At 43.4% G+C, this 27084-nt stretch overlaps 1 protein-coding gene across 1 annotated transcript; it reads right to left on the bottom strand.

The window, feature by feature from the left end:
- Positions 1-496: 496 nt before the first annotated feature.
- On the bottom strand, positions 497-27084 carry CDC16 (cell division cycle 16). Its single transcript, XM_055543088.1, has 18 exons — positions 26920-27084; positions 25720-25774; positions 25526-25623; positions 24207-24245; positions 23814-23954; positions 21709-21868; positions 20736-20827; positions 20031-20164; positions 19198-19277; positions 18150-18199; positions 17259-17332; positions 15455-15580; positions 10414-10566; positions 9106-9169; positions 6736-6797; positions 5693-5828; positions 4110-4200; positions 497-971 (listed from the first exon to the last, which is right to left on the bottom strand). The coding sequence occupies exons 1-18, from the start codon at positions 26965-26967 to the stop codon at positions 712-714; spliced, it is 1863 nt and encodes a 620-aa protein (XP_055399063.1). The 5' UTR covers positions 26968-27084; the 3' UTR covers positions 497-711.

Here is a 27084-nt window from a genome sequence, read left to right as displayed (position 1 = left end):
GTGATCAGGTTGACACCTCCTGTAAGTCACGCTGACAACACGCACCCCTGACACATGTGATGAGAAAGGTACCTCACACCTCAAACCCAACACTCCAGTCCAGTCAAGAGAAATCCTTGAAACAAACCCAAACTGAGGGAAAGTCTACAAAATATCTGACGACTCCTCTTCAAAACTGTCCAGATCATGAAAGACAAGGTCTGAGACATCGTCACAGCCAAGGAGCCTACGAGATCTGACAGCCTAGGCCTCCCAAATGCAGATGTGGAAAGAGGACATTCACAGGAAAACTGGTGAAATCCCAAACGCCTGGAGTTTGGTTACTGAAAACCAAGGTAGATTTCTAAGTTATGATCAAAGTCTCATAGTCTCATGAGATGTTAACAATACGAGAACTGGGTGAGAGCAGATGGAAGCTCTTGGTACTATCTTTGTAGATTTTCTGTAAGTTCAAAATTAGCCCCAAATAAAAGTCTGCTGAAAAAAAGACATAAGAGATGGTTTACCTTCTTTATTTCACTTTGCATTACTATTTTGTAGATTCTGAAAACATCTGTTGCAAAAGTGTGCAATCCAATCTCTTAAGGCAAGTATCCATTCCTAAATGCAGAGATGGGGTCCGGATGCATGTTGAGAAACTGGAAATGTTTAAGACAAGGATGAGAGGAAAGACTTACTCTAAGACAAAGGGGAACTGGGACTAGTCTGGAATCATGTACTGTGGTCCGACATAGACGTCTCTAACATCATGTCACTTTCATTCATTTCAATTTCAAAGGTTTCTTCCAAGGAAGGTCTGGAATCTGGGGTTTTCCTTGAGGTTTCTAGTGGTGCAAGCCCTGCTTCTTCCACAGTCTGTTTTTCTACTTCAAATTCCCTGAAATCCCACGGAGGTGAAATAATATTTTTTAATGTCTTCATTGTATGCACATCGAAATCGTAACATTTTAGTTTGTCTTTGATATCTGCTCCTAAAAAGACAGACACAGCACAGTAAGAACACAGAAAATCCCATGTGTCATTTCCAGCAATACATAACACTGCTCTATCATTTGGGTCACATGTCCTTGTAAGAGCATGTGCATAGCTAACGAAAATGTTCCCATGTCTCTCTGCCCCATGGGTCTTTATGATGAAGGGAGACTATGGGGAAGGCTCCCAGAAGCACAGGCAGGCTCAGCTCCAGGGCTTCAGCAGCCGCCTCCTACCCTCAAAGGGAGTCAGCACCAACAGGAGCCTGTGGGCAGGACCTCCTCAGCAGCTGCAGATGGAGAACTCCTGGCTGGCACTTGGCCCGAGTACAGTCACAAGTCCCAGGCACAGAGAAACATACTGACTTTCCACAAATCAAAACTGTAAGAATGATGGATGGGCCGCGGAGAGGCCCAGCTCTATCAGGGCTTCCCAGGTGGCACTACTGGTAAAGAACCTGCCTGCCAATGCAGGGGACCAAGAGACGCTGGTAAAGAACCTGCCTGCCAATGCAGGGGACCAAGAGACGCTGGCTCAATCCCTGGGTGGGAAGATCCCTGGAGGAGGAAATGGCAACCCACTCCAGTATTCTTGCCTGGAAAACCCCGTGGACAGAGAAGCATGGCAGGTTGCTCCAAGGGGTCACAAAGAGTCGGACACGACTAAAGTGTCTTAGCACAGGTTCAACTATTCTGACATGAACAACATGACAGTTTTACAGGCTTCACACTAATAGCTTCAGTGACAGATGTCTCGACAGATAACATGCAAGTCTGCTAAAGATAAAGACAGCACAGCATGGCAGTTAGTTAATAACACCGTTTTACATATTCAGAAGTTGCTGAGAGTTTACCTTGTAAGTTCTCATTTCAAGAAAAAAATGTCTCTGTGTTGTGACAGATGTTAACTAGACCTACTGTGGTGGTGATTTTACAATGCAGATATTAAATCATTATGCTGTACACCCCAATGTAACGTAACATTATATGTTCAATACAATAATATGTAATGAACCACCTTAGAAATTTCCTTTTGTAAGACCTCTATGAGGGCAGGCAAACATCCATCCTAGTACTGGGTCTCCAGACATTTTTTAATAGTTTTCATTCATGCATTTATTCTGGGCTGTGCTGGGTCCTCACTGCTGCACAGGCTCTTCTCTGGTTGTGGAGGGCGTGCCTCTCACGGCAGCGGCTTCTCCTGTGGCGGACCACAGGCTCTGGGAGCGCAGGCTTCAGTAGTCGCGTCTCCCACGCTCTGCTAGAGCGCCAGCTCAGTCGCTGCAAATGGGCTTAGGGGCTCCGTGGCATGTGGGACCTTCCTGGATCAGGGATTGAACCCATGACTCATTGTGATGACAAGAATGTGACAGAAATGGTTTTGTGCAAACTGTAGCCTACAGGGGGCCCTGAAACTTTAGTTCTTCTCCCTCAGGCCCTGAGACCACCATGCTATAAAGAAGCCTGGGGTAAAGACCCACGGAGAGGCCCAGCTCTGTCAGTGGTTCCCCTGTGCATGATACCATCTTAGACCGCCAGCCCTGCCAAGTGAAAGCCCAGCACACAAGTCACCACCCGACCCGCAGGGCTGTGGGAAACGGCATGCCTCTGCTGGCCAGAGCCGCACACTGGGCAACAACAGGCCTGTCTAACTTCAGCAGACGTGTTGTTAAACGGTTTTCCAAAGAGTCTGACCTATTTATAATCCAGCAATAACAACATGGGCGAGTCCCAGCTGCTCTGCGCCGTTGCCAACCCCAGGTACTACCAGTACTTGTTTCTTCTCGCCGTTCTGGCAGGTTATAGTGATGCCTCATCATGGCTTTTATCCACTCTCCTGGTAAGTAATGACACCGAGCACCTTCATTTGCTTGTAATTCTCTGAATACCCTCTTTGGTGAAACTCCTGTTCAAGTATTTTGCCCATTTTTGATGACACTTTTTCTTACTGTAGGATTATGTGTAGGATTTTTTGCATCTAGACAAGCTCCTTGATGAATGTATATGTTGTAAGGGACCTCTCTTGGTCTCTTGTGTGCCTGTTTGCTCTCAAGTTTTTAATTTTATTGAAGCCTACTTTAACACTTTTTCCCCTTAGGCTTTTATATCCTGTTAGAGAAGTCTTCGCCCCCCCCCCCAAGATCTCAGGATGCAACCTCACTGCAGCATTCTTTCCTTTACAGTGTTCCTGACCAAGGACCACAACTCCACACCAACTTACCTTTGCAGTTCTTGCTGTTGTTCACTCACTAAGTCATGTCCAACTCCTTGTGACCCATGAACTGAAGCACGCCAGGCTTCTCTGTCCATCACTATTTCCCTGAGTTTCCTCAAACTCGTATCCATTGAGTAAGTGATGCCATCCAAGCATCTCATCCTCTGTCACCCCCTTCTCCTCTTGCCCTAAATTTTTCCCAGCATCAGGGTCTTTTCCAACAACTCCATACCAACTTACCTTATGACTTGCTAATCATTTATAAAAATTTAAAAAATTACATAGCATTGAAATGTGAACATAAGCCAACTTAACAGTCCACTGAAGTGCCAAGATTAACATGCTATACTCTGCATTGTAAAACAGTAAAGCATTTACTTATTAGAAAAATCCCTCAAGATTTTTTCAGTTATGCAAATAGATTGATTCTTGTATATCACCCATATTCTAAAATGGTATTTTGCATATAGCAAGTACTTGACTTTAAAGTGAATGGATACATAGAAAGTGAAAGTGAAAGAAAATGAAAGTGAAGTCGCTCAGTCCTGCCGACTGTTTGCAACCCCATGGACTGCAGCCCACCAGGCTCCTCCGTCCATGGGATTTTCCAGGCAAGAATACTGGAATGGGTTGCCATTTCCTTCTCCTGGGTCGGGGATCTTTCCAACCCAGGTACTGAACCCAGGTCTCCCGCATTGCGGGCAGACAGACACTTTACCCTCTGAGCCACTAGGGAAGCCATGAATCATTAATCCCCACATGCTCTTCCATTGAAATAAATGGAGTTTCTTGATATTACTATAGCAAGAATGATCAGACAAATAAACTTAGAACTTTATATGAGAATCTGAGACACCTACACAGAGATATACAACGATCTAAGATATGGACTACAACATCAATAAGAGTAATTATAATCTTACCAATATAAGCTTCAGAATCACCAATGTACATTTCAATGCAATGACCAAGCATTGTAACAGAAAATGTATCATCTCGCCTAAGACCAAGGGCCTGCAGAGAAGATTCAGCCTGGTTATTACAAGAAAATCTGTTTCTTTCTGATTGACTTAAAGCATTGCCATGGATCTCATTTCTAAATATTCCAGGGAACTCAGGATAGCAGTGAAGGGAGGTTGTTAGTGGGGATACAGACAACATGAGTGGCTATCATAACTGCTGAAACAGGATGATGGGTATGTAGCGTGTCATTACACTATTCTCTCTTTTATGTTTGAAATGCTGCCCTCCAGAAGGATTTTTAAAAAGCCCGCGAAGCCTTCTGTATTAATTAAAACATAGAAAAGAAATACATTATGTAACACTTAAATATAGAATTTGAAAGGTCACAAAAACTAGAAAACTTGCTTAGTCCACACTCCTGCTCAACAAGTATCTGGTCATCTCGGTGGTACTTCAGGACTTCATCTTCCCTGAAATCTCTAACCAACCCTTGCAAACCAGTTACAAATCTATCATTCACTAATGTAACTTTGAAATGTTGTATTTTCTCATATTTTATCTCTTTCTCCAAATACAGTTATTTCATCAATTTAAAGACCCACGTGTTTTCAAATTCTAGCATCTGAACTTTGGAAGTCTTTCAACAGGTGGCTTCTTATTACTGCTGTCAGCTGGTCTCACTGTGGTGAGCACGCCTGTGTCAGCAGTGTGGGCCTGGCGGCCACATCAGTGATACAGACTAGACCATACACCACCTGAAGAATGCCCAAAGGAGGCACTGAGTTGTGGGCATTATCCAGAAACGCTCTGGCACACTTTCTGGCACGGCCAATGCTGCTAGCTGGGAAACACCTGAGTGGGGCATGTGTACTGGCATGTGGACACAATCTTGGGAAAACAGGAATATTGATCACTTGGTACAAAAGTGACTTAGAAGAACCAAACTCTGAATGTGAAGAACTGAATATCCTAACAATTTCACTTATATCTTCTTTTATGTAGATAGTAGAGTGCTCCCTGACAAAAATCTATGCCCTAATATGTCCAAAAGAGAACTTTTTCTAAGCAAACAAAAAAACCAAAGTGACAGGAAAGAATTAAAGTTTAAATGGCAGCATAAGTTTTGATATAATCATTTTTCTTTCTAATTACTAACGGTGGCTTAGATTTGATGAAATACTGCATGTGGATTAAGGAGAGAGCCTGTTCCAATGACGAATGCAGCAGTTCTGCTCATGTTGGGCAATTACTTTTAAGTCGTAAATAGAAAGACTGGACTTCCCAAAGGGCTCCCTAGACGTGCACCCAGCTCAGCTGCGCTGACAGATACTCAGGTAAGGCTCACATCTGAGAACTATACAACAACTCACACACTTTTCTCTGCAAAGAAAAGAGTAAAATCCAAGGTTGCCTGAAGAATTTTAAAACGTACATTTTAAATTGCACTTCTCTGAAATAAGAAAATATTGCCTAGAAAAGATGTTTCAAACAAGTGCTAACTCTCAATCAGATTTCAAGTTCTTGGTACAAACGAAAGACGTACGGTGTGGAAATAGTCCACAGCGTTCTCAAAGTTGCCCATCAGACTGTGAATATAGCCAATGGCGGAGTAGGTGGACGCGTTCTGAGGGATTAACACCAGGGCCTGCCGGTGGTAGTCCAAGGCCTCAGCATACTTCCTATGAGGAGGGAGAACAGAAGAGAGAAGCAGTCAGTGGGTACAGCGGGTTTTCCTAGATGGGCACATACAGAAACACCTCCCTATATTAGAGTCATGGTCTATGTGGCAACGCCCCTCACATCCACTGTGTATCCACTTCAGTGTGTCTCCCAGCCGAGTGCAGACAGTCCCACAGGGCCACCAGTTGAATCCCACCCTTGACTCTTGGGCCTAGCCCTGGCCCCATCACACAGCAAGGCCTCTGTTAGGTGAAGGCAAGCCTCCCATGCCAGGGGTGGTTAAAGGAACTAAATGGTTTTGCTTTAAGGTCCACAGGAGTCACCTGGAGTAGCATTTCCCCAAATTTTCTAGAATACTTGCTCTATAGAAACCCTGGTGAAAAAAGGTTTCGTGCACGATAATGTTTGGGAAACGCTGCAGTTCATCATGCATAGTAAAGACTGCAAGATATCCTGAAAAACCTGCTAACTTCTGAGTAACTTCAAGGTTATCAAACTTATTTAACCAAAGAGTCTCTTTCTCAATTATGATCTAATATCATACCAGTTATCACTCTGTGAAACTGGCATCTAGAGGAAAGCAGTGAGTTAGGATACGAATATGGCTTTAATTAGGTGCTACTGTCCTAATTCTTCTAAAGTAATTTTGAACAGTTAAGCATTTTTAATCCAAGAATACAGAAGTTATTACTATTCTCAATATATTTCTAAAATAAAATTATACTAACAAAGGTAATAAAAACATTTCTTCAGTTGCTTGCTGTATCTGAAGAACCAAGTACAAGAAAACTAAAGGATCTCAAAAATATGGAAATAGAAAAAAAAATTATGGAAATAGCTATACACAAAATTAAGTAAAATTTTAGTCACAAAGAAAATTTCTGAGAAATGCTTTACTTCACTTACTTAAGTTTTCTGCACACATGGCCCAAGTTGTTCAACAAAGGTTCCCATTTGTCAACTGTCACCTAAAACAAAGCACATCAGACCACGACTCACAAGCGGCTCCGCCCTGCCCGTCCGCACGGCAGGACCTCACTTGTCTGTGGGTATCCCCTGGTGCTTCCACAGCACTGAGCCAGGGTTAGTGGCTTCTCCATCTTTCCCACTGAAGGACACTTTCTGAGGTTCATTTTATGAGCACAATTTTGTCAAAGAGCCCATCTATGCCTAAAGATGTTCAAATTCTGTACCCCCAGCCCTGAATTCTCCATCTGCCTAGTACATGTTTCTACTTAGAAATCTCACAATCACTTCAAATCCAACAAGTCACATGCTAACCTTATCCTCTCTCCCGTTATCCCAGCTCAATAACATCACCCCTCTGAGTGCCCCACACACATCCATGCCATCCCCGACCCAATCCCTCCAGGAACCACCTGCTTATCAGACTCCTCACCGAGCTCCACCCCACCACGGACAAGTCTTGTCTCACCATGCCGCCCATATGAGAGCTGCTCCTGTCCCACCACCATCTCAAGACGAGGTGCAAACTCTCACGTCCTTTCAAGGCCCCTGGAGACCCACATTTCGCCCTCCTGCCCTGTTTCTTGATGTTCTCTGTGAACTCAAAACCCAAGCCATACTGAAGTTTTGCACATTCCCTTTGCAATACCTGAAATGCCCTGCTCCCTACTTCTGCCTGGCCAGCCGTCCACGCTTTAGGACTGAAGTGCATTTCCTTGAACCCAGAAGGCTGTCCTGACCCACCCACTGGTCTGTGTCGGTTCCTTTATTTCCTCAATCACAGCCCTTCCCGTGCACTGGCATTGTTACTGCCAATTTATATCTGCACTGACCTAAGAGCAGTCAGTATCGGGCCCGTTCTCTGTTGCCTGACAGGCTGCCGTGAGTCAGGACCCAGTGAATCAGCAGACCTGACCACACCCTCTAACTCCCCTGAGCCCAGCTCTGGGAGGCACTGCCCACGTCAAAGAAACAAATCCTCTAAGATTCTTAGGTGCAAACTGCTTTCCTGCGGCTACTCTGACATCTGCAACAAAGTCACACAGTTATCTTTGCCTCCTCATGTAACTTTTTAATGGGTACTTGGAAAGTTTAATAGTACTGTGCTTTTGCATTTAAACCATTACTTTAAATATCTGCAAGAACCCAAAGTGCCTTCAAATCATCAAAGTTATAATTTCAATTTCAACTGTGCTTTGCAACAGTGCATGTCAAACTTCTCTGTGCATGAGAATCGCCTGGAAGTCTTGCTAACACTGCAGATTCTGGTTTGGCAGACACAAGATTCTGCGCTTCTAACAAGCTCCCAACTGATGCCGACGCACTGCCCCAGCCTGAGGGGCAAGATCCTAAGGTATTCAACACTTTGAAAATGGGCAGGATCACAAGTGCAGCCCTGTGTCAACAGAAACACACACATCATCCAGGCCACCCGAGACTGAACTGCGGACGACCCGCTTATATACAAACGTGCAGACACACAGAATACAGTGTTTTTAAGTTCATGTGACAAGAGGCCAAAGTAAGCAAAGCTGTGTCTACAGGGACAAGTAAGCTGTCACCGGGTAGGGAGCCCAGGGGAGCTCCGTCTGTCTCCTCAGTAAAAAGAAACTGACAGCTGAGGAAGATGTGTGTTGTGGGTAAGTGTTCCTGTGGGCCGGAACAGAATGACACGGGAAGTGGTAATAGAACAGAATACGACAACATGGGTGTGAATAAAAAGAATCAGGACACAAAGAACAACAACATGCAAACCTCTGACCTACGGAAGTGCACGGGGCCCAAAGCTGCCACATTTAATGTAAGATCAGTGTTCAACACATCCGAGAGAGCTGGAAGCACAAATTCATGCATCTTCCAGGAACCAGAGCCTGGTTACAGATCTGAACATATCTTAAATACCAGGTAGGGAAGAACAACAACAGGTCTAATTTTAATTACACCTGGTCCTGTTCCTGCAGAAAGGGGACCTGTTGCTACAGGTATCCGTTCATCAGAAAGAAAGGACAAGTCAGACATGACAATGCCCACCCCCTTCCAGGATCATCACATACTCTCCCCACTGAACAATCATCAAATGCATTCCGATTACGCCCACAGATCAAAACTAGAGCCTCCGAAGAAGCAAACAGCCAACTGCCCTCTCACACTCTTTTTTCACCACGTACCAGGATAAGTCAAATACTGACAAACATCTGCGATGATAAATATTAGGCTAATACATACTAGGCAAGACAGATACTATTTTCTTCACTCAATACTAAACATATTTATGAGTGTGTCTGTATTTACAGATATTATATAGAATACCTCATTCCCAATTGCTTTAATTTTTTCCAAAGCATCGAGAAACCATTTTTCTGCTGTTTTCCATCTAAAATAGAGGGGAGGGAAAAAGCTGTAGTTTATTTAAAATTAGCACGTATAAACATTTTAAAAATATTTGAATTATCTTCTTCTAATAATAAAAATGAGGTAAACATGTGTAATTAGTTTTTTAAAATTCAAGGGAGACAAATGATTACTTTTATGGCATTACCTTCACAAGAGCTCAGTACTTGGGAGATAGAGCATATTCTCATTACTCTGAGTAATCAGGTTCTACAAAGACTGTGAACAGCACTTTCGCCAACACGGAACCACCGCTCCCAGTGGGAGAACCACACCCTCTGCTCGCAGGCTCCCCAGCTGCTCAGAGCACCTGCTTCCACACACTGCAGGGTGGCACCGTCTTCCTTAATGCACACTGCTGGTTCATGAACACTGAACTCACAGCAAAAGCACGGTGGCTGCCGCCTGCACAGAGCTCGTCTAACCCCACACTCTGTTCAAGGGCCGTCTCGGCCCTCCTGCACTTAGGACACGAGCAGCACTCCGGCATTCTGCTTGGGGGTCATGTTAAACTGTGAAATAACCAAGAAAAGCACAAGCGGGAGGGGGGCGGCGGAGGGGCCCAAAATAGACTCCAACTAAACTGACTGTATGAAATCATCACTACACATTATTTTAAGAGGCTCCAAACTCATAAAGACTAGATAACCCAGTTTTTACAATACACACCAATGCCACAAAGAACACTACACTGGTACTAATTTATTGGTTTAAAATGTACACATAGTTTAGTGTACAGATCACAGGCAGTTCTGTCGGTGTGACACTGAACTGCCTGCTCTGTAAACACCCAGGGCCACAGCAGCCTCGGCCACTGACCAGGAAGCTCAGAGGCTGGGCCACCCTAACTGGTTAACTTTTGGATTAACTGATAACTGAAAGGGCAACATTTTTGTTTCAAAATTGTGAGAAATCTTTCTCAAATGTATGAATCCAATTCCTGGTCAACAAAGAGATGACAAGGGATTCTGCAGTGCCTCCAGGCCACCTGTAGCGTCCAGGCCTGGACCTAAGAGCTTGTGCCAGCCCACAGTGAAGGGGATCAAAACCCGGGCTTAGTATTTTTAAAGACTTCCAAGGTAATAGTTGCTATTTCTTTTTAACTGTCCACCTCCTTCTAAAATAAGACATGTATTAACAGTCACTGGCCAGTTAAGGTTAAACTCTCGTGATCAAGGTTTTGCTCTGTTTACAAAAAGGAACAAAAGGGCTCCCGTGGGTACTTACTCTCCATTTTGAAATGCAACCACTCCAACCTCGTGCATAACAAAAGGGTCTTCTGGCGCGATGCTTAGAGCTTGGCCAAAGAATCTTTCAGCCAATTTTGAGTTATTGGTCAATCCATATTCTAATCCAATATACAGCATTGGCAAGTGACACCTAAAAGTATTGGAAAAGTTCACATATTCAACACTCAAAACTTTAGAATTCATATTTTCAAACCCTGTCTGCAAAATTACTTTAACATACCAAAAAGAGCACTTAATTTTTTTCTAACACTTCATTTACTAATATTTAATGAGTATCTAATAAGCTTTTAGAATAATCAGCTGCCACTTCTAGAATCTATCAGCAACCTATTTACCCATATTTTCCATTATTCTACACTAAAAAGACAAAAACAAAACCCGTGTAAAGCAGAAGGCAGGTCCCATGTGTTCGCATCCATGCCGCCAGCCAAGACTGTCTTCCTCTCACTGACTCAGCAACACAGACCCTCGTGGCTGTGCCCAGTCCCCGCTCCCACTATGGAACCAGCCCCGCCCTCGAGTGGACTTCCACTGCGTCGGTTAGTAGCAGTTCTATGCTAAAGAGCTTGGAATACGTCATATTCCATTCTCATAGCCTCTGACTAGGCAGAGGAACTCACTTCCTTGAACTTCATCTCTTCGTGCTGTCAGACAGTGGTCACAGTAAGAGGACCCTTCCCTGAAGGTGGTCGGACCGTGTCAGTGAGCACCGACCACCCGGGCTCCACTCCAGAGTCACGGCTGAAGTTACAACCGCGCTGCCTACAGAAGCGCCACCAAGAGCCTCCACACACACACCTGCAGGAGTATCGGGCAATCACTGACCCCAAACAGGAATTCAAATCCACATAAAAAACAGAGCGCCAATAAAGGTGATTACATTTCAACTTTCTTCTCTTGACTGATAGGCCTAACATATACAGAACTGTAATGTTTACCATTAACAGCACAAATGAGGTGGAGGGAGCAAAAGCTGCCTGGGAGTAAGGAGGCACGGCTGACAGTGTCTGAGGAAAAGCACGCGACACCGAAAGCGTCTGCAGTGAGAAAGTACGGAACCCTGGAGCAAGGAAGAGACGGCAGACAGCACTGGAGTAAGGACACGTGGAGTAAGGAGTCATGAAGCAAGAAGCAACGTGTCCTGGAATAAGCAAGTGACACTGGACAGTACCTTGGAGTGAGGAAGTACGGAGTCCTGGAGTAAGAAAGCGACACCAGATGGTATCTCAAATTCACAGGAACAAATGAAGAGAACTCGGAACAGTAAAAAAAAGGTCGATGTAACAAACAACACAAATATATACCTGCTCTCCTTCTCACAGCTTCTTTGAAAAACAACATTACACACTGAACATTACAACAACGGATAACAGAGAATCTGCTGTTTGCAGATCTGCCCAACCAGAAATACTAACGGGAGTCCTCAGGCTGAAAAAAAAGACACTTAGACAGTAACTCAAATCCAAAGGGAAAAACAATTTGGACAAAACAACCACATAGGTAAGGATAACACAGTATAAATGTATTTCTGTTTGCAGCTCTTCTTGAACTTGACCTACTGAAATTAAGTTGGTGTCATAAAATAAAAAACACATTTGGTTTTGTCCCTGGTTGCTGGCACAGACCTCCCAAAAGCCTGGGGAGTCCCTGAGTGAGAGGTGTGTCCTTTGTCATGTACAACAAGCCCCTCCTGATTACACCCAATTTACATTAATGGGGACTCAGAGCGAGGCTGGTCACCAGAAGACCAGGTGCTGAGAGGACTGGAACTTTCAGCCCCATGCACAGACTTCCTGGTAGGGAGGCTGAAGGCTGAACTCTGGAAACACTCCTGACTGCGAGATCCCAAGAGCTTCTGAGCTGGTGAACACAGCACGGTCCTGAGCGCGCTGGAGGCTGCGTGCACTCCTACCCATGGACCCTGCACTGCCCTTCTCTTCCATTTGGTTCCTTCTGAGTTGTATCATTTATGATAAACAAAACACTTCCCTGAATTCTGTGAGTCATTCCAGCAAATAATCAGACCCGAGGAGGAGCTGTGGGAACCCCTGATTTACAGCCAGTCAGTCAGAAGGACAAGTGACCCAGGACCAGCGTGAGAACTGAACTGACTTGCAGGACTCCACAGGTGTCTGGAGAATCAGAGAACTGGCTGTTAGTGTTGGAAAGTACTCTAGTCAGTAGTCTGTATTAATCCAAAGTAGATTGTTTAAGATGTTCATTGTAACCCCCCAAGATAATGACTAAAACCTCAAAAAATGTACTATATGAAAAAAACAGAGAATTAAAGTGGTAATTACAAAGTATCTAACCAAAGAAAGAGTAAGGAGAAATAGAAGAAAAAAACATGTAACCTATTAAAAAACAGAGCAAAATGGCAAGCCTAAATCCTACCTTATTACTAATTATATTATACACAAACGGATAAAACTCCAACAAAAGGCAAGAAATTGGCAGAATCAATAATAGAACCATGTTCCAACCATTTGTTGTCTACAAGTGACACACTTTAGATTCAAAAGACTCAAGTTGAAACTGAAAAGATTGAAAGAGATACACCATGCAGGTAACAACCAAAATAAGCAGGAATGGCTACACTAAACATTAGATAAACTCAGACAAAATCTGTTACTAGAAACAACTAAGGATGTTTCACAAAGATAAAAGGCTAAATCCATCAAGAATCTAACAGGAGAGACCCCAAAGCTAGTAGTAAAAACTGCCAGAATTGGAGGGAAAAAGACAATTCAACAGAACAGTTGGAGACTTCAATAAGGATATCAGCTGCCATTTGAAAACATGCTTTACGCCACTTCATGGGCATGAAGGACCCACCCGTTTTGGCTAACCAACGGAAATATGAAGAAGGTATCTGCTTTTATGGGAAAGAAACTTTGCACGACTTCAGCTTATTAAAGGTTTCACAGGAACACTCTACTTGTGACAAGGAGAAACCCACACCCACTTGCAGTCATGAACGAAATCACAAGGTGCAGCAGCAACAAAAGAAGCCACGAGCACCACTGCGGCCCCGCAGGGCTCAAGGCAGTGAGCCGCTCGCTGGCAGGAGTGGGGCTCTCGCACACGGGAGGACTGCTATGGAGTGTCCTCTAGGACAGACACGCTAGGTTGTAAAGAACCTCAAGAAACCTAAAACACTGAAATCACAGAGTATGATCTTCAATCACACTGGAATTAGAAATAACTGAAGGAAATGTTGGAAATTCACAAATATCTGATAATTATACAACACTCTTAAATAACCAATGGCTCAAGAAGTCATGAAGAAAATTTTAACAGATGTATGCAATTTCAAACAATTAACCAAACACAGAGTAAGCTAAGGGAATACAAAGCTATTCTGATGAGGAAGTAAAACGGAGAACAAAATAATGCTTATCCTGATGAGGTAATGTGAAAATTTAATTAAAAAAGTGCTCGACTGGGAAACATTACAAGTGTTAATCATATAATTAACTATTGGTTTTGACTCTTGATCAGTAACTAAGAAGTAACTATTACTTGTTAGTAATAACTATTCTGGGATTGTGAGCACCCAGAAGAGCAAAATAAAACTAGCAGACTCTAGCATTTGCTCGGAAGAAACAACCCACAGCAAGTTATTATTTGCTGCAGTTTGCCAGGCTGACACATTAGGGGTACGTGCGGACACCGAGCCAAGCTTCAGCAAAGCACTGGAAAGCATCTCGCAGTCGTGGTGAACAGGATGGACTGGGTACGAGGACCACTTAGGCGGGTCAGTAACTGGTTGAACAGCTGTAATCCGGAAGACTGCACCAGTAGCATGTCAGGATCATGGACTGATGGCTGTCTCCCCCAAACCCATGCCGCAGGCCCCATGCTGGCCTCCAGTGACTACACTCAGAGAGAGGGCCTATGAGGAAATAATAAAGGTCAGATGAGGGTGTAAAGGTGGGGCCCCAACACAGCAGGGCTAGTATCCTACAAGGGATGGCAGACGGAGCTCCCTATGAGGACAGAGTGAGAAGGCAGCCGCCCAAAGACCAGGACGAGAGCCCTCACCAGGAACCAAACCGGCCGGCCAGCCTCCGAGATGGGAGAAACCTGACTTCTTTTGTTTAAACCACTGTCTGTGGTCTCTGTTATGGCAGCCTGAAAGACTAGGATTCTTAGGGAGCTGTGTCTTTTATAATAGTGTCATGGACAGCTACTTAGATATCAGTCATACACAGAAAATGTAATACACTTGAAAAAGTTGGGATGCTAAATAATATAGATGCAGAACTGAGTGCCAGTAAATCAAACCAAACAAATGCAATCCAAGCAGCAAGGTAAGGCAGCTAACTTGCACTGAGCGCTTTCTGTGTGTCAGAAACTGATCCCAGTCTGTAACTAGAACCTTCTTCATTACTCCTCAGTCAGCCTAGGCCTAAGTGTTGCTGTTGCTCCTATTTCTCAGGAGGTGAGTAACTGGCCAAGATCAGCAGGCACCCTGGCACTTCCACCACCTCCCCATCAGAGGTAAGGCTGTGGTCAGCAGCAGCAGCCCGCACAAGAGAACGGGGCAAAGTGAAACCAGTGCAGACCTAAAAAGAGTCAACAGGAAGAGCAGCAGTACTCTGCTCCGCAAAGCAACATACTGCCAGGGCTCAGTTAGTATCAAGACATTTAACACGGACATGAATTCACAGCCCTGGCAGGCTCAGTCCTGAATCTGAATCATGAAAGAAGCCACAAAGACACCTTCTGCACAGCAGCAGGGTACGAGCAGCCTCCCGGCTCACGGGCCCGGCCACTGCTGTACGAGCACGTGAGACAGCTTCCGCCCTCCTCCGCTCCCTCAGCCGGCGTGTGAGCGCCCCTCTGTGCTGGTCAGAATAAACTACTTGGCAAAGTCACGCCAGCTGTCTTCCCTCTCGCCCCCATAGCTACTTCACAAGCGTAAGCTACTAACGAGACACACTACGCTTTAGCAACCCAGTGGCTGAGACGGTGATAACGAAATCCCACTTGCTGCATCAGCCTGTCCCGCGCACCCTTTCATCAGCTGAGCTGCGGTGAAGTAGGCGGCCATCGCTTGGTCATGCTCACTCTCGACTGCGAACGAATGCCCGTACGCGATCCATGCTGGCCCGTAGGTCTTCTCCAGCGTCGTAGCTTTGCTAAAAGATGAAATTTCATTCATGTGTGTAATGTTTAAAGGTGTTAGCTTAATTTTATGTAAGTTGACTATTTCAAGGACATCAGAATTATGTCAATGAAAGCTGTCAATGTATTAAACACTAGTGTAACACTGTTAATTCACTTGAAATAAAATAATGCTTAATAGTACAAGCAAAATTTTAAGTAATTTTAGGAGAGGTCCACAACTTCCTAGGTATATAGTGGAACCCATTAGCTTTCTGCATAGACTTTATAAACATTACTTGACCAAGGAGCTTCATTTCAAAGTGGAGGAGATAACCAGCGGCAGCAGCAACCTTTTCATGAAGGCCTGCTATGCACCATCTAACCCTGGTAACTTTCAGGGTTATTTATGTTTTAAGGGTTAAGCATATCGAGGATGGAAAGGTTAAGTGACCGCCTACAGATGACTTGGAGACTCATGCGGGTTCGATGGACAGGACTACATAGTTTTACACAGTCTTCAACTAGGTGACCCACAATTAGCAATCAAGACAGCATATCACAAAACATGAAAAATATAAAGGATGAGATTCCCACTTTCTTAGCATTTTATTTTCTAAGATTTCTTTTACCCAGATGCTCCCTGTTTCACATAGAATCCATCACTGAATAAGTGCAGTAAATCAAAGCAGCACAGCCCAAGAGAACTGCTGTAACACGAATCATCCTGCTCCCCAAAACACAAGCACGTGTTCCTAAAGTGCTTATCACTCAGTCAGAGTGCTCTCCCTAATTCTTCCCCTAGTGCAGGATCCTCTCCAGTCATCTCATCTTCTTAACAATCCTGGCATACAGATACATCACTCCCCATTTCACGGGAGAGGGAGGATCAGGGGAATGAACTCTCCCAAGGAATCATATCTAGTAAGTGGCAGCACAGGGTCTAGAAATCAAGGCTGGGTCCAAAGTTTATGAACTTTCCCACAGATCCGTTTTCTATTCTGTTCACATGGAGGAAGTCACAGGTATTACTAGAGCTTTTTCTGTACTTGAGTAATTGAATAACACTGGTTAAGCAGCTGGACTGGGCTGCATGGGACCTCCTCAAGCTAATACCACAGCAGATCCTTAGGTAAACCTGTTCACTTTGCCAAGCATTGTGATTTTAAGTATTTTTTATTTATTTATTTAGGCTGCACAGCGTGGCATGTGTGATCTCAGTTCCCACACCACGCATTGAACGTGTGCCCTTGTAGTGGAAGCAGAGTCTTAACCGCTGGACCACCAGGGAAGTCTCCAGGAATTCTGTTTTACAGTCACATTTAGTGACCCTGACCTCAGAGTTTCATGTAATTTCACAATTAAAAAAGTCCTCATAGTAAGAGGTTAATACTGTCTCTGTAAATAACAAACTGCCAAAATATTTCATATTATTCCCTATTCATATTTATTCTCATTTATAAATAAAAATTTAAATACATCATAAGCCCCTTGAAGACAAGGTCTATACCACTAACTACTTTTATCTCCCCTTCCCCCTACAGCACCTTATAAAGAGCAGGGAACACAATTGATACAACTGAATAAAATCTGGAGAAAACACCTTCTTTCATACTGCTTTTAAAGTACTACAAGTTACTATATTAAGGCAGATGACAAAGAAATTACTTCCTGTAGGTTCACTACAGAGGGAGGAAGACAGTAAGTTCATACCTGAGATATCTTCTGGCATGTTCATTTTTATGACCAACCATGAGATAATAGCATCCCACTGCAAACCAAGACACCTAAAAAGTTTAAAATGCACCATGACCAAAGGCACGTAATCTTGCACTGGGAATCAGCAACAAGTCAGATGTCCCAGCACACACTTGTTCACGACAGAACCTTCTCTGCACAGGCTGTCTACGAAAGGTCCCGGGTGAAGAGAGACCAGACTCTCGACAGCTGCTGCTCCAGGTGCCTCCCACCGTGTTCCTGCAGCATCTGAAGCACGAGGCCCCAGCTTGGGTCTACAGACTCCACCTCGTTAGCTAACTTCTCCTGCACTGATTTCTCCACTTTATAAACGGTTTCCACTATGGGGTGCAGATTCTTCTCAGAGACTTAAACCCTGACTCCTGACTTTTGTCTTTAAGCACCTAGTTTCTAATTCCGTTTTCAATTTCTATGTTTTCGTTCTGATCCATGGCAATTTGGAAGACACAATGATTCACTCAGTGCATAATTCAGTAAGTTATCACACATGCAACAGGAGAAATACCAAGCAGGTATTAACACTGCTTATGAGAGATATATGGCTTTCACTTTTAGTATTTAATTTTTCTGTATGTTAAATATTTTAAAATGATAAGCATATATTATTCCTATAATCATAAAAAATAAAGATTTTTAAGTTATATACTAAAAAAATACTTTTGTGATTTGAAAAAGTGAACACTGCTTCTACTGATCATAACCATTAGAAGATTCTGCTCCAACAACTTAAAATAAAACATCTGTATCAACTTAAATTTAGCCTCTATCTAAATACTAGTTAAGTATTTTCTTAAAGTTTAGGTAAGAAAAAATTACTATAAGGAAAAAAAGTTTATATTTACTTACAGGATTACTAGGATATAAATCCACCAATTTATGAGAAAGATAGAAAAGTTCTACATTAGAGAAAAAGAAAAAAAAAAGAATAAAATTATTCATAGCAAATGAATTTTAAGATATGAGTTTCCCCCAGTTACAACTCTTTACAACCATATACACTGTGTTCTAGCAGCAGTGATCTTATACTTTTCTTTCTTCCTAGACACAAAATTCATTTACCTGATGCAACACAGAAACTCCACGAGCAGTCACTGGCTGTCATTTACTCCCCACCCCACACCTGGTACTAAGTGGGCGGGCAGCACTCAGAGGGCCTAGAAGCCTGGACGAGCAGCACACGACGGAGCACTGCACGTGCTTGGGTTGCTTCAAAGGGCCTCGCCGGTCTTAAAGCCCATGTCTCTTACTCCAGGGGCCTATCACAGACCATCTCAACCACCCACCACCAGGTTGGCTGACCAAACTCTCCCGTTTATCGCATCAGCAAGGTGAGTTCCTCCTGAGTGACACAAAGACCAGGGTGGCTAGAGCGCCTGCACCCCCAGCAACTTGCAGGAGACACGATGCTGCAGGTCCACGGATGGTACTTGGAGCAGCAAGCCTAGAGCTGGAGTGCCTGGCTACCCTTCTTGACAGAGCTGATCATTCAGTTTAAAAGATTAAGGGCAAATATAGTCCAAACTCTAAATGTTTCTGAAATGTTAAAATACGGAAAACATTAAAACTCTGCCCCCTTACAATTTCTAAAGTTACTGACTCTTGCCGTATCAGCTTTCTTATGGATTTTACAAGAAAAAGAAAAAGGCAAACTGCCACCCAACACTCTAAAGTTATGAGATCTTGGAACACAAATTACATTTAAAAAAGGAAGCAGAAAGTAGGGATAAAGGAAGCGTGTCCTGCTGCAATGATGAGACAGACCACTGGTCAGTCTGACGGGCGCTTCTTCCCCCAGCTGTCACCTGCAATTGCAATTACCCAGGACTCGAGAGAGAAAATTTCCAGTTACAGAATATTTTTGTTATAAAAATTCTTAGTTTTAAAATAGTCTTACCATTTGCTTTATTCAGCTCTACAAGTGTTCCTATATGTACAGGTAAACAATTCGCATGGAAAGGATCTTTCTCCATCACTCTGAAAGTTAAAGCAGCACATTATGTATGTAGGTACAGTTTGTACCAGCACTCATTACAATCAGCTACGTTTATTTAAACAGTCATTTCCACACTACACACAATACTGTGGGTTGTAATACATTTTTAGTTTCTTAACTCCATTATCCTCAGACTTTCTTAGTTAAGGCAATGATTAGGTTATAAATTAAAGTGAAAATCCTGATTTATTCAGAAGTAATAAATATAAACATCACTACAAACATTTGCTTTAAATTAACAAATATAATTTAAGTGGTCTATTTAGAAGGATCAAAAATGATATGAAATATTAAATGAATCCTACTTGTCAATTAAAATCTTTGTGAATTCAAGTTATTTTAAGCAACCCCAGAGGCAAATGTGAACTATGTACACAGAAGAACTGACGGTGGGGTAGGAGGCTTGGCAAGCGAGCCTGACACTCAGTCCCTGTGGGATTTTATTCGTCTCTACTGCAACAAAGAATGGACTCTATACAGCACGTGCCAGGATGGGATTCCCAAACTTGCACATTATCGCTGGGGATGGACACGGACACTCCCGAGTTAATGACACGAAGCAACAAATGCATGCAAGCCTCTGTCTGTAGACTGCTCTTCTGAGCCAACACCCGCTCTGTACTCTGCAAAGGCGCACCCATCAGTTGACATCATTCAGAAAGCATATCCCACACACTACTCATGTAAAGCGGGCTATACTCTGTTCCTGCACAAAAGTAAGTGGATGTACTTACACAGAAGTCAGCTTGTAGCACATTTTAAAATCACAGTTATAATAATGTCTTTCAGCTAAAGACACGACCACATCCAGATTCTCCTGCAAACCATCTACAGACGCAGGGATGACAGTTTCACTAGGCTTATTATACTGAAACAGAGGAACGCAAACATGGCTCAGTGGGAAGCACGGAAGGCATACTCAACCTGACCCGAGTGTTTCGATGTCTAACACACAACAGGTGCGACACTCTCGAAACTTCCAACCGCAAGTGTTACTAACACTCCTTTCACAAGTCTGATTCTCTTCTCACTTTTATCACAGAATTCCATGGTAGGAAGTATTTTACAAAGTAGAAGTACAGGAAGCATAAGAAAAAACCCTCATTTTTACACATCATCATCCCATTATCTAACAGTTTCATCTTTTAAAAGTAAGAGTTGTAGAGTATGGGAGACTCACTGATTTAGAACATTATTTAAAAGTTGGCAGAAAAGGAAAAAAAAAAATAAAAGTAAGAGTTGTTCCTGGGAGAAAGACATATTTTTGAAAGCTTTGTTAGGAATCATATTATTTAAAATAACCTATGTGTTTTCCTGCAAATGTGCTAAACTAATAAAAATTAATGTTTAAATTCTTAACCCATAAAAGAGAGACCAAATTTAAAGAAAGAAATACGATACTTATATAAAGCAAATACTAACTTGGTATTTTAATTTACCTTTTTCAACTTGTTCTCAAACAGAAAACGTAGCAATTCCTGTTCTTCAGTGCAGAGCTTGCTAAGAGGTAGTGATTCAAGAAGTTCTTTTTCTAAAAAATATTAACAAAAAAAGAATGTCCTCAGTAATTATGGTGAAAAAAATCAGCAACAAAAATTATTCTTCTATAATTCTTGGTCTAAGCATACAGAAGTCAAAAGAAAATAACAAGATCAAATGTACTACAGAAAACTAAAACCCAGGTGATGAGAACCGTGCAACAGCTGTGCGCGAACCTTCAGGCAACTCTAGTCACCCTCAGGCTTGAGAGCCACCCCCAGCCTCAGCACGACAGACTCTGCAGGGACAATCTCTGCCATGCTGGCTGTCCTCTGCCCTCTACCCACAGGATTCCACAGGAAACCTCCAACCCCCACCCTGACCTGCCCCCAAGCTGAGACAGTCAGACTCTCCCCAGACAATGCCAAACGTCCTCCAGGGGACAAAACCACAGGCTGAGAACTCATTAGGCCAAAATACGTCTGAGTCCCGTTAACACATCTCCACCTTCTCTGCTTCTCTCGTTCAGGTGCCTCGCACCACTGGCCACACACTCGGTCAATGGCTCTCAGCCCATGCGTCACCTTAGAACCACCTGATGCCAGGCTCCCACCACAGATTCTGACTTGACTGGTCAGGAGTCGGGACCTGCACACTGAATATTTGTCAAACTCCTCGGGGTTTAAAGTGCAGCCATGTTGGGAATCACTGAATCAGATCCTGAATTCTTACACAACCTCAAGTCATCAAGAGGCTGACTGCAAGAAGCACTTCCCAATACTGTATTTTGCAAAATGCTTCACGTCTGAAGACATGAAGGAAGTGAACAGGTTTATTTAAAACCTGTACATAGCCTGCTATTGAATCTGTAAGTTTCAGAAAAAACAAATAATATTAATTGTGCTAAACATAAAAACACCTGGGTTTCCAAACCTTCTTGGGCTGTCAACATATGGTGGGACGTTAACAGATCAAATGCTTCAAAGCAATACACGTCAAGCTTCAAAGCTTCTTTATAGCTATAGGTAGCGAGGGTTCGGTTGTCTAGAGCATCATAGATTTTTCCTCGTAAAAGACAAATGGAACTCTTTATCTGTTGGAAAAATAAGTCACATACTAAGTCAATACTACTGAAATTAATTTTGATCAAAAATCATATGCTGTCCGAAGGCAAAGACTTTTTTTTTAATATCTAAAAGGATTCACTCCATCTCAGTGTCAGACACAATATACATTAACAGAAACATAAAAACAAAGTAAAACTTCTGTCATCTAACTTCCCGAGGTTCCCTCACGTCAACAAACCTTTATGACTCGGTTATGCATCACTGCTACTTTGTTCATCCTTGTTCTGCCTCAAAGAGGGCAGTAACTTGGCACACAGAGCACACACACCCCGAGTAAACATGAAGACAGCCTGACAGTGCGTCTCAGGGACGAACCTTAGGAAGCACTAGAGAACTGGCAGCAACGCGGCACGGGGTCAGGAGCCTGGCCTTCGGGAACCAGAGAGAGGCGAGCTCCAGTCCCAGCTGTGATGCTCCCAAGTGACCCTGGACCATGCTCCAGCTGCTCATGCCTCAGTCCCCGTCCTCATCTAACTCACAGGCGCTGTAAGGGTCGGAGGTGGTACCATCCGGAGGCAGCACATGGTAAGCAGCTCACACAGTAGCCACCTCACTACTACCAGTAACAAAAGGATGGAGAAACCAGATTTATGTTCTAGATTCTGAACCTCAAAAAAACAAATAAGTGAGCTTAAAGGTTGTCCAGAGATGCCATTAGGCTTCTCAGGTGGCTTAAAGAAACTGCCTGCCAATGCAGGAGACGGGGGCTCTATTCCTGGGTGGGGAAGACCTCCTGGAGAAGGAAACAGCAACCCACTCCAGTCATCTTGCCTGGAAAATTCCCTGGACAGAGAAGCCTGAAGGGCTACAGTCCATGGGGTCGCAAAAGACAGGACACAACTGAGCGCCTGAGCACACATGCATGCAGAGACGCCACTAACTGGAAATGGGATGAAGGAGACTCATCATAAAATCACAATTCAAAACAGTAGAGGACATTATGGGAGAATCTTAGACCTATGCAGTATCTGTGAGTTATTAAAAAAATATAAACTCAATAAAATAAATACTGCATTAAAAATAAATCATGCATTTCTTAGCAGTTAATGTATAAGAGGTCCAAAAGTAATAATCCTCAACTCGCTCATCAATGCATTTCCTCACACAAAAAACAATGTGTTTCTTCACACAAAAAAAAAACCTAAGAATGTTTAGTATTCCTACCACTATATGGTGAAGAGCAGAGTAACCAAGTTCCTGCATAGATATGTTACAAAGAGTAACTGGGATATGAAGGAATTGGTGGCTAACAGCTAAGTGATATAGGGTCTCTTGCTGAAATTAAAAAAAAAAAAGTTCTCAAAGTGATTATGGTAAGGATTGTACAGCTCAGTAAATATACTAAAACCCAACGTACTATGCACTTCTGAAGAATGAACTGCATGTTATGTGAATTACATTTCAAGACAGTTGTTTAAAAAAAGAATAACAGTCCAGATTAGTAATCTGGCTGTGAATGTTATCTATTACATTACATTATATAATCTCTGCCAGCAGGAATTTGCGATTTCAGACAGGTATGAAGTACACAAACTGAAATACAGAAAATAATACAAATAGTAACATCAAACCACTTCCTGGAAAGAACAAGGTTTCTTGCTGCTGCTGCTAAGTCGCTTCGTCCAACACAGTTAGGAAGGGAAAAGTGGGAAGGAATTTAAAACATCAAAGTTGAGAAGAAAGAGCTTAAGTTTGCCTATTTCAGATTCAAGCATCTGAGGACACAATTACAACTTCTAACTGATGGCTCAGAAATGTCTTAAAATCTTTTCGGGTTGGGAAAATCAAGTAAGTTGGCAACCCAACTATTTTAAGACAATCATACTGAAGTAAAAGAAGGTGATTTATATTTGCCCTCTCCCGTGGGCAATTCTTACTGATGTCACTGAAACTTCTTACTGTATTACTTACTGAGGACTGTGACATTTCCCAGTCACTGGAGGGGTCTTTCAAGCCACTTTCATCCTTCAAACATTTCTCAAACAGCCGTTTGTTGATCGGCTCCTCCATGTCAAGAATATCAAGAGCCTGCTGATGTTCTTTCGCAGCAAACTGTATAAAAAACAGACACAGCCTTTGTCACTTATGACTTCTGATACCAAATAAACACAGTCACTGAAGATTTTAAAAGGTCATGAATATTGTACCCACTCATTATTTAAATTTAAAATTTAAAGTAGAATTTTCTTCATGCACATCAGCTTTTAGTAAATGGAGAATTGGTATACTGAATTCTCACTCTCATGTGAGGGATACAAAGATTCACAGCATTAAACCTTTACCAAATAACCAGAGCATACTTACATGGCATCTAGCTGCAAGGTAGCGACATGCTTCATACAACTAGAAAAGAAATTAATCAAAAAAGTGATCAAGATAACATGCATCTTTGATCAAAAAGAAAACTATAACAAAAAAGAGATCAAAGTTATTTTCATGATTCCTCTTCTACTCTCACAGAGAAAAAAAGTCTTTTTAACTCATATTCATCATGAACCTACTGTTTGCCAAGCACCAAGGATTCAAAAAGGAATAAGGACTTGCCTCAAGGAGGTTGTAACAGAGGAGACATAAGTACAGCACATAGTTTCTTTTATAAGCTATGAAAGAATCGCATAAAAAAATACTAGCCAGTTGAATAAGGAAACCCTTCTGGGCGAGAAGGTAACTTAGGCGTTGGTCAGCATCCCAGCACTGAGCGTGAGCACCTGTCACCCGTCTCAGGAGCTGCGAGCAGGGGGCATGACTGGACACACACTCCACGCACTGACGGTGGTGGTGGCTGCGTGACAACTGGAGAGAAACCACAGAACACCTGGGGGAGGCGTCCATGACTGCATCTGACTTTATGAGTTAAAGTCGCTCAGTCGTGTCCAACTCTTTGCAACCCCATGGACTATACAGTCCATGGAATCCTCTAGGCCAGAATACTGGAGTGGGTAGCCTTTCCCTTCTCCAGGGGAATCTTCCCAACCCAGGGATAGAACTCAGGTCTCCTGCATTGCAGGTGGATTCTTTACCAGCTGAGCCACTAGGGAATCCTGTAGGTACTGGGAAAGCACCGAGAAAGCGCTGAGTGGTACTGTGAGCGATGTAATCAGATCTGTTTTAGGAAGACCACGCTGTGAGAGTTTAAAGGATGAACTGGAGACAAGGAAAGGGGTGTGGGAAAGATGTTACTGAACAAAAGAGAGAGGCTAAAACAACAAACAGACAAAGTGCAGGCCTGATGTACAGAGTGGTAATCAGACAGAAGGGACAGCCGGTACTTTCAGAGCTATTTAGAAGAGTGTTGTCAAAACTTAGTGACTAGATGGGGGGTGGGGGTGGCAGGAGGGAAAAACAAAGTGACCTGAGTTAGGAATAAGAACATTTCTCTTTGACTTTCCTGGCGATTCCAACGCAAGGGACATGGGTTCCATCCCTGTTCAGGGAACTAAGCTTCCACATGCCTCATGCTGAGACCAAAAAGAAACATGAAAAGAAACACAAGAAATTTCTCTTTACATTTCATAAGAGAAATTGGATCCTTTAAAATATTCTTCAAAGTATTTTCACGTAAAAAGAACATATACCTAAAATACTAACCTAACAACATTTTTAACACCTTTGGACTCACTTACTTTGTCCAGTTTCCGAGACCGAAGTGCATGAGCCGCCCTGTGATACTGGGCTGTCAGGTAAAGACACTGAGCCAACCAGTAAATGTCCTGGGGGTCCTCTGGAGGGAAAATTACATACACGGTCAGAGGTGCAAGGTAAAGTAGAAAGTTCTTTTAAGGATAGAGAAATCAGAAAAATAGAATTTGTCACTTACCATGAGAGAGTGAAGCTACTTTATCTGCCCAAAATAGAGCACTCTGATACTGTTGCTGCATCATAAAAAGAAAAAGCTGTAATCACCCTGTTCTTTCAACAGTTTTACACAGATAGCTAGTATTACTAGAAGGTTTTAATGCTATATAACAAACCAACATCTCAATACAGTATTTTTTTTAATGTATAGTATCAATCATATCTCTATCTTCTATCCCAGGTGAGTTTTACTTCCGTGGTACAAAAAAAATAAAAATATTATTGGAAGACTGTTGACATACAGTTTAAGAAGGCAGATTTTTAAAAAAATTTATACTCTGCAAAAGTACCTCAGCAGGTATTTAAGAAAGTGGCTAATTAAAGTGATCACTAGCAAGGTTCTCAGTCTTTGCCTCAGGCCTCCTAGATGCAAACCAGGAACTCTGCTGCCAATCAATGTGGGAGGAGGGATGCTCTGGCAGGGTCACAGATCTGCCCAACCTTCGTGCCAGGAAGGCTGAAAGCAGGCCTGTCCCCTTCCTCACCCAGAGCCAGAGGAAAAGTGCTCCGGAAGAATTTGGTTAACTCATCTGACTTAAGGGCAAACCAAAATACAGCGTTCTCAATGTTGCAAACAACCAGCAACAATATTTCACATTCAACTCCTAACAGTTCACACTGAACAGGCTTTTCTCTACCCTTCTTGGTTACCAATTTATGGGGACCACATACATTTCACAAAGACTAGGTGACATCGTAGACTAAAGGGATGCTGCTGATTCTGGAAATACGTCTTTCCTTAAACACTGATGCTCATTCAAGCGAAGGGAAGGGAGAGGAGGTGTAGTTAACACGAACTTTTTAAAGTACTGATTTTGACACTAGAAGTTTGTCTTTATCATTATTCACTTAAACTTGCCCAAATAAGGACAACCAAGCTTTAAACGTTTTCTATTTACTAGCGAAGTTCACAGGCCACCCCTCGACTTGCGCTCAGTACGAAGGGTGTGCTGAACTGGCCGGACCGGGCTCGGGGGCGCCGACCCGTGCCGGGCTCTCGGAGACGCCCGGCGCCCAGCGCTCCCCGGCCGGCCGGCCGCAGAGGGCCGGCGCTCGACGCTCCCTCCAGGGCTCCGGCCCGAACCAAAGCCCAGGGCCGCATGGCCGCGCGCCGCCAGGACCGCGTCTCCACAGCCCCGCCCGCGTCCCCGGCCGACCCCACCTGGTCCAGGTACTGCCGGACACGCTTCCGCAGCCGCTCCAGGTTCATGGCTGCGGGGCCGGGCCCGGCGCGCTCGCCGCGTCCCGCTGCCCACCCGGCGGACCTGGGCCCGCGCCCGGCGCCCGCGCCAACGCCACTGGACCGCTCGCGGAGCCCGGGAACTTC

The sequence above is a fragment of the Bubalus kerabau genome, chromosome 12 (assembly GCF_029407905.1).
Source record: "Bubalus kerabau isolate K-KA32 ecotype Philippines breed swamp buffalo chromosome 12, PCC_UOA_SB_1v2, whole genome shotgun sequence".
Taxonomy (NCBI): domain Eukaryota; kingdom Metazoa; phylum Chordata; class Mammalia; order Artiodactyla; family Bovidae; genus Bubalus; species Bubalus kerabau.
This window is presented reverse-complemented; position numbering and strand designations above follow the sequence as displayed.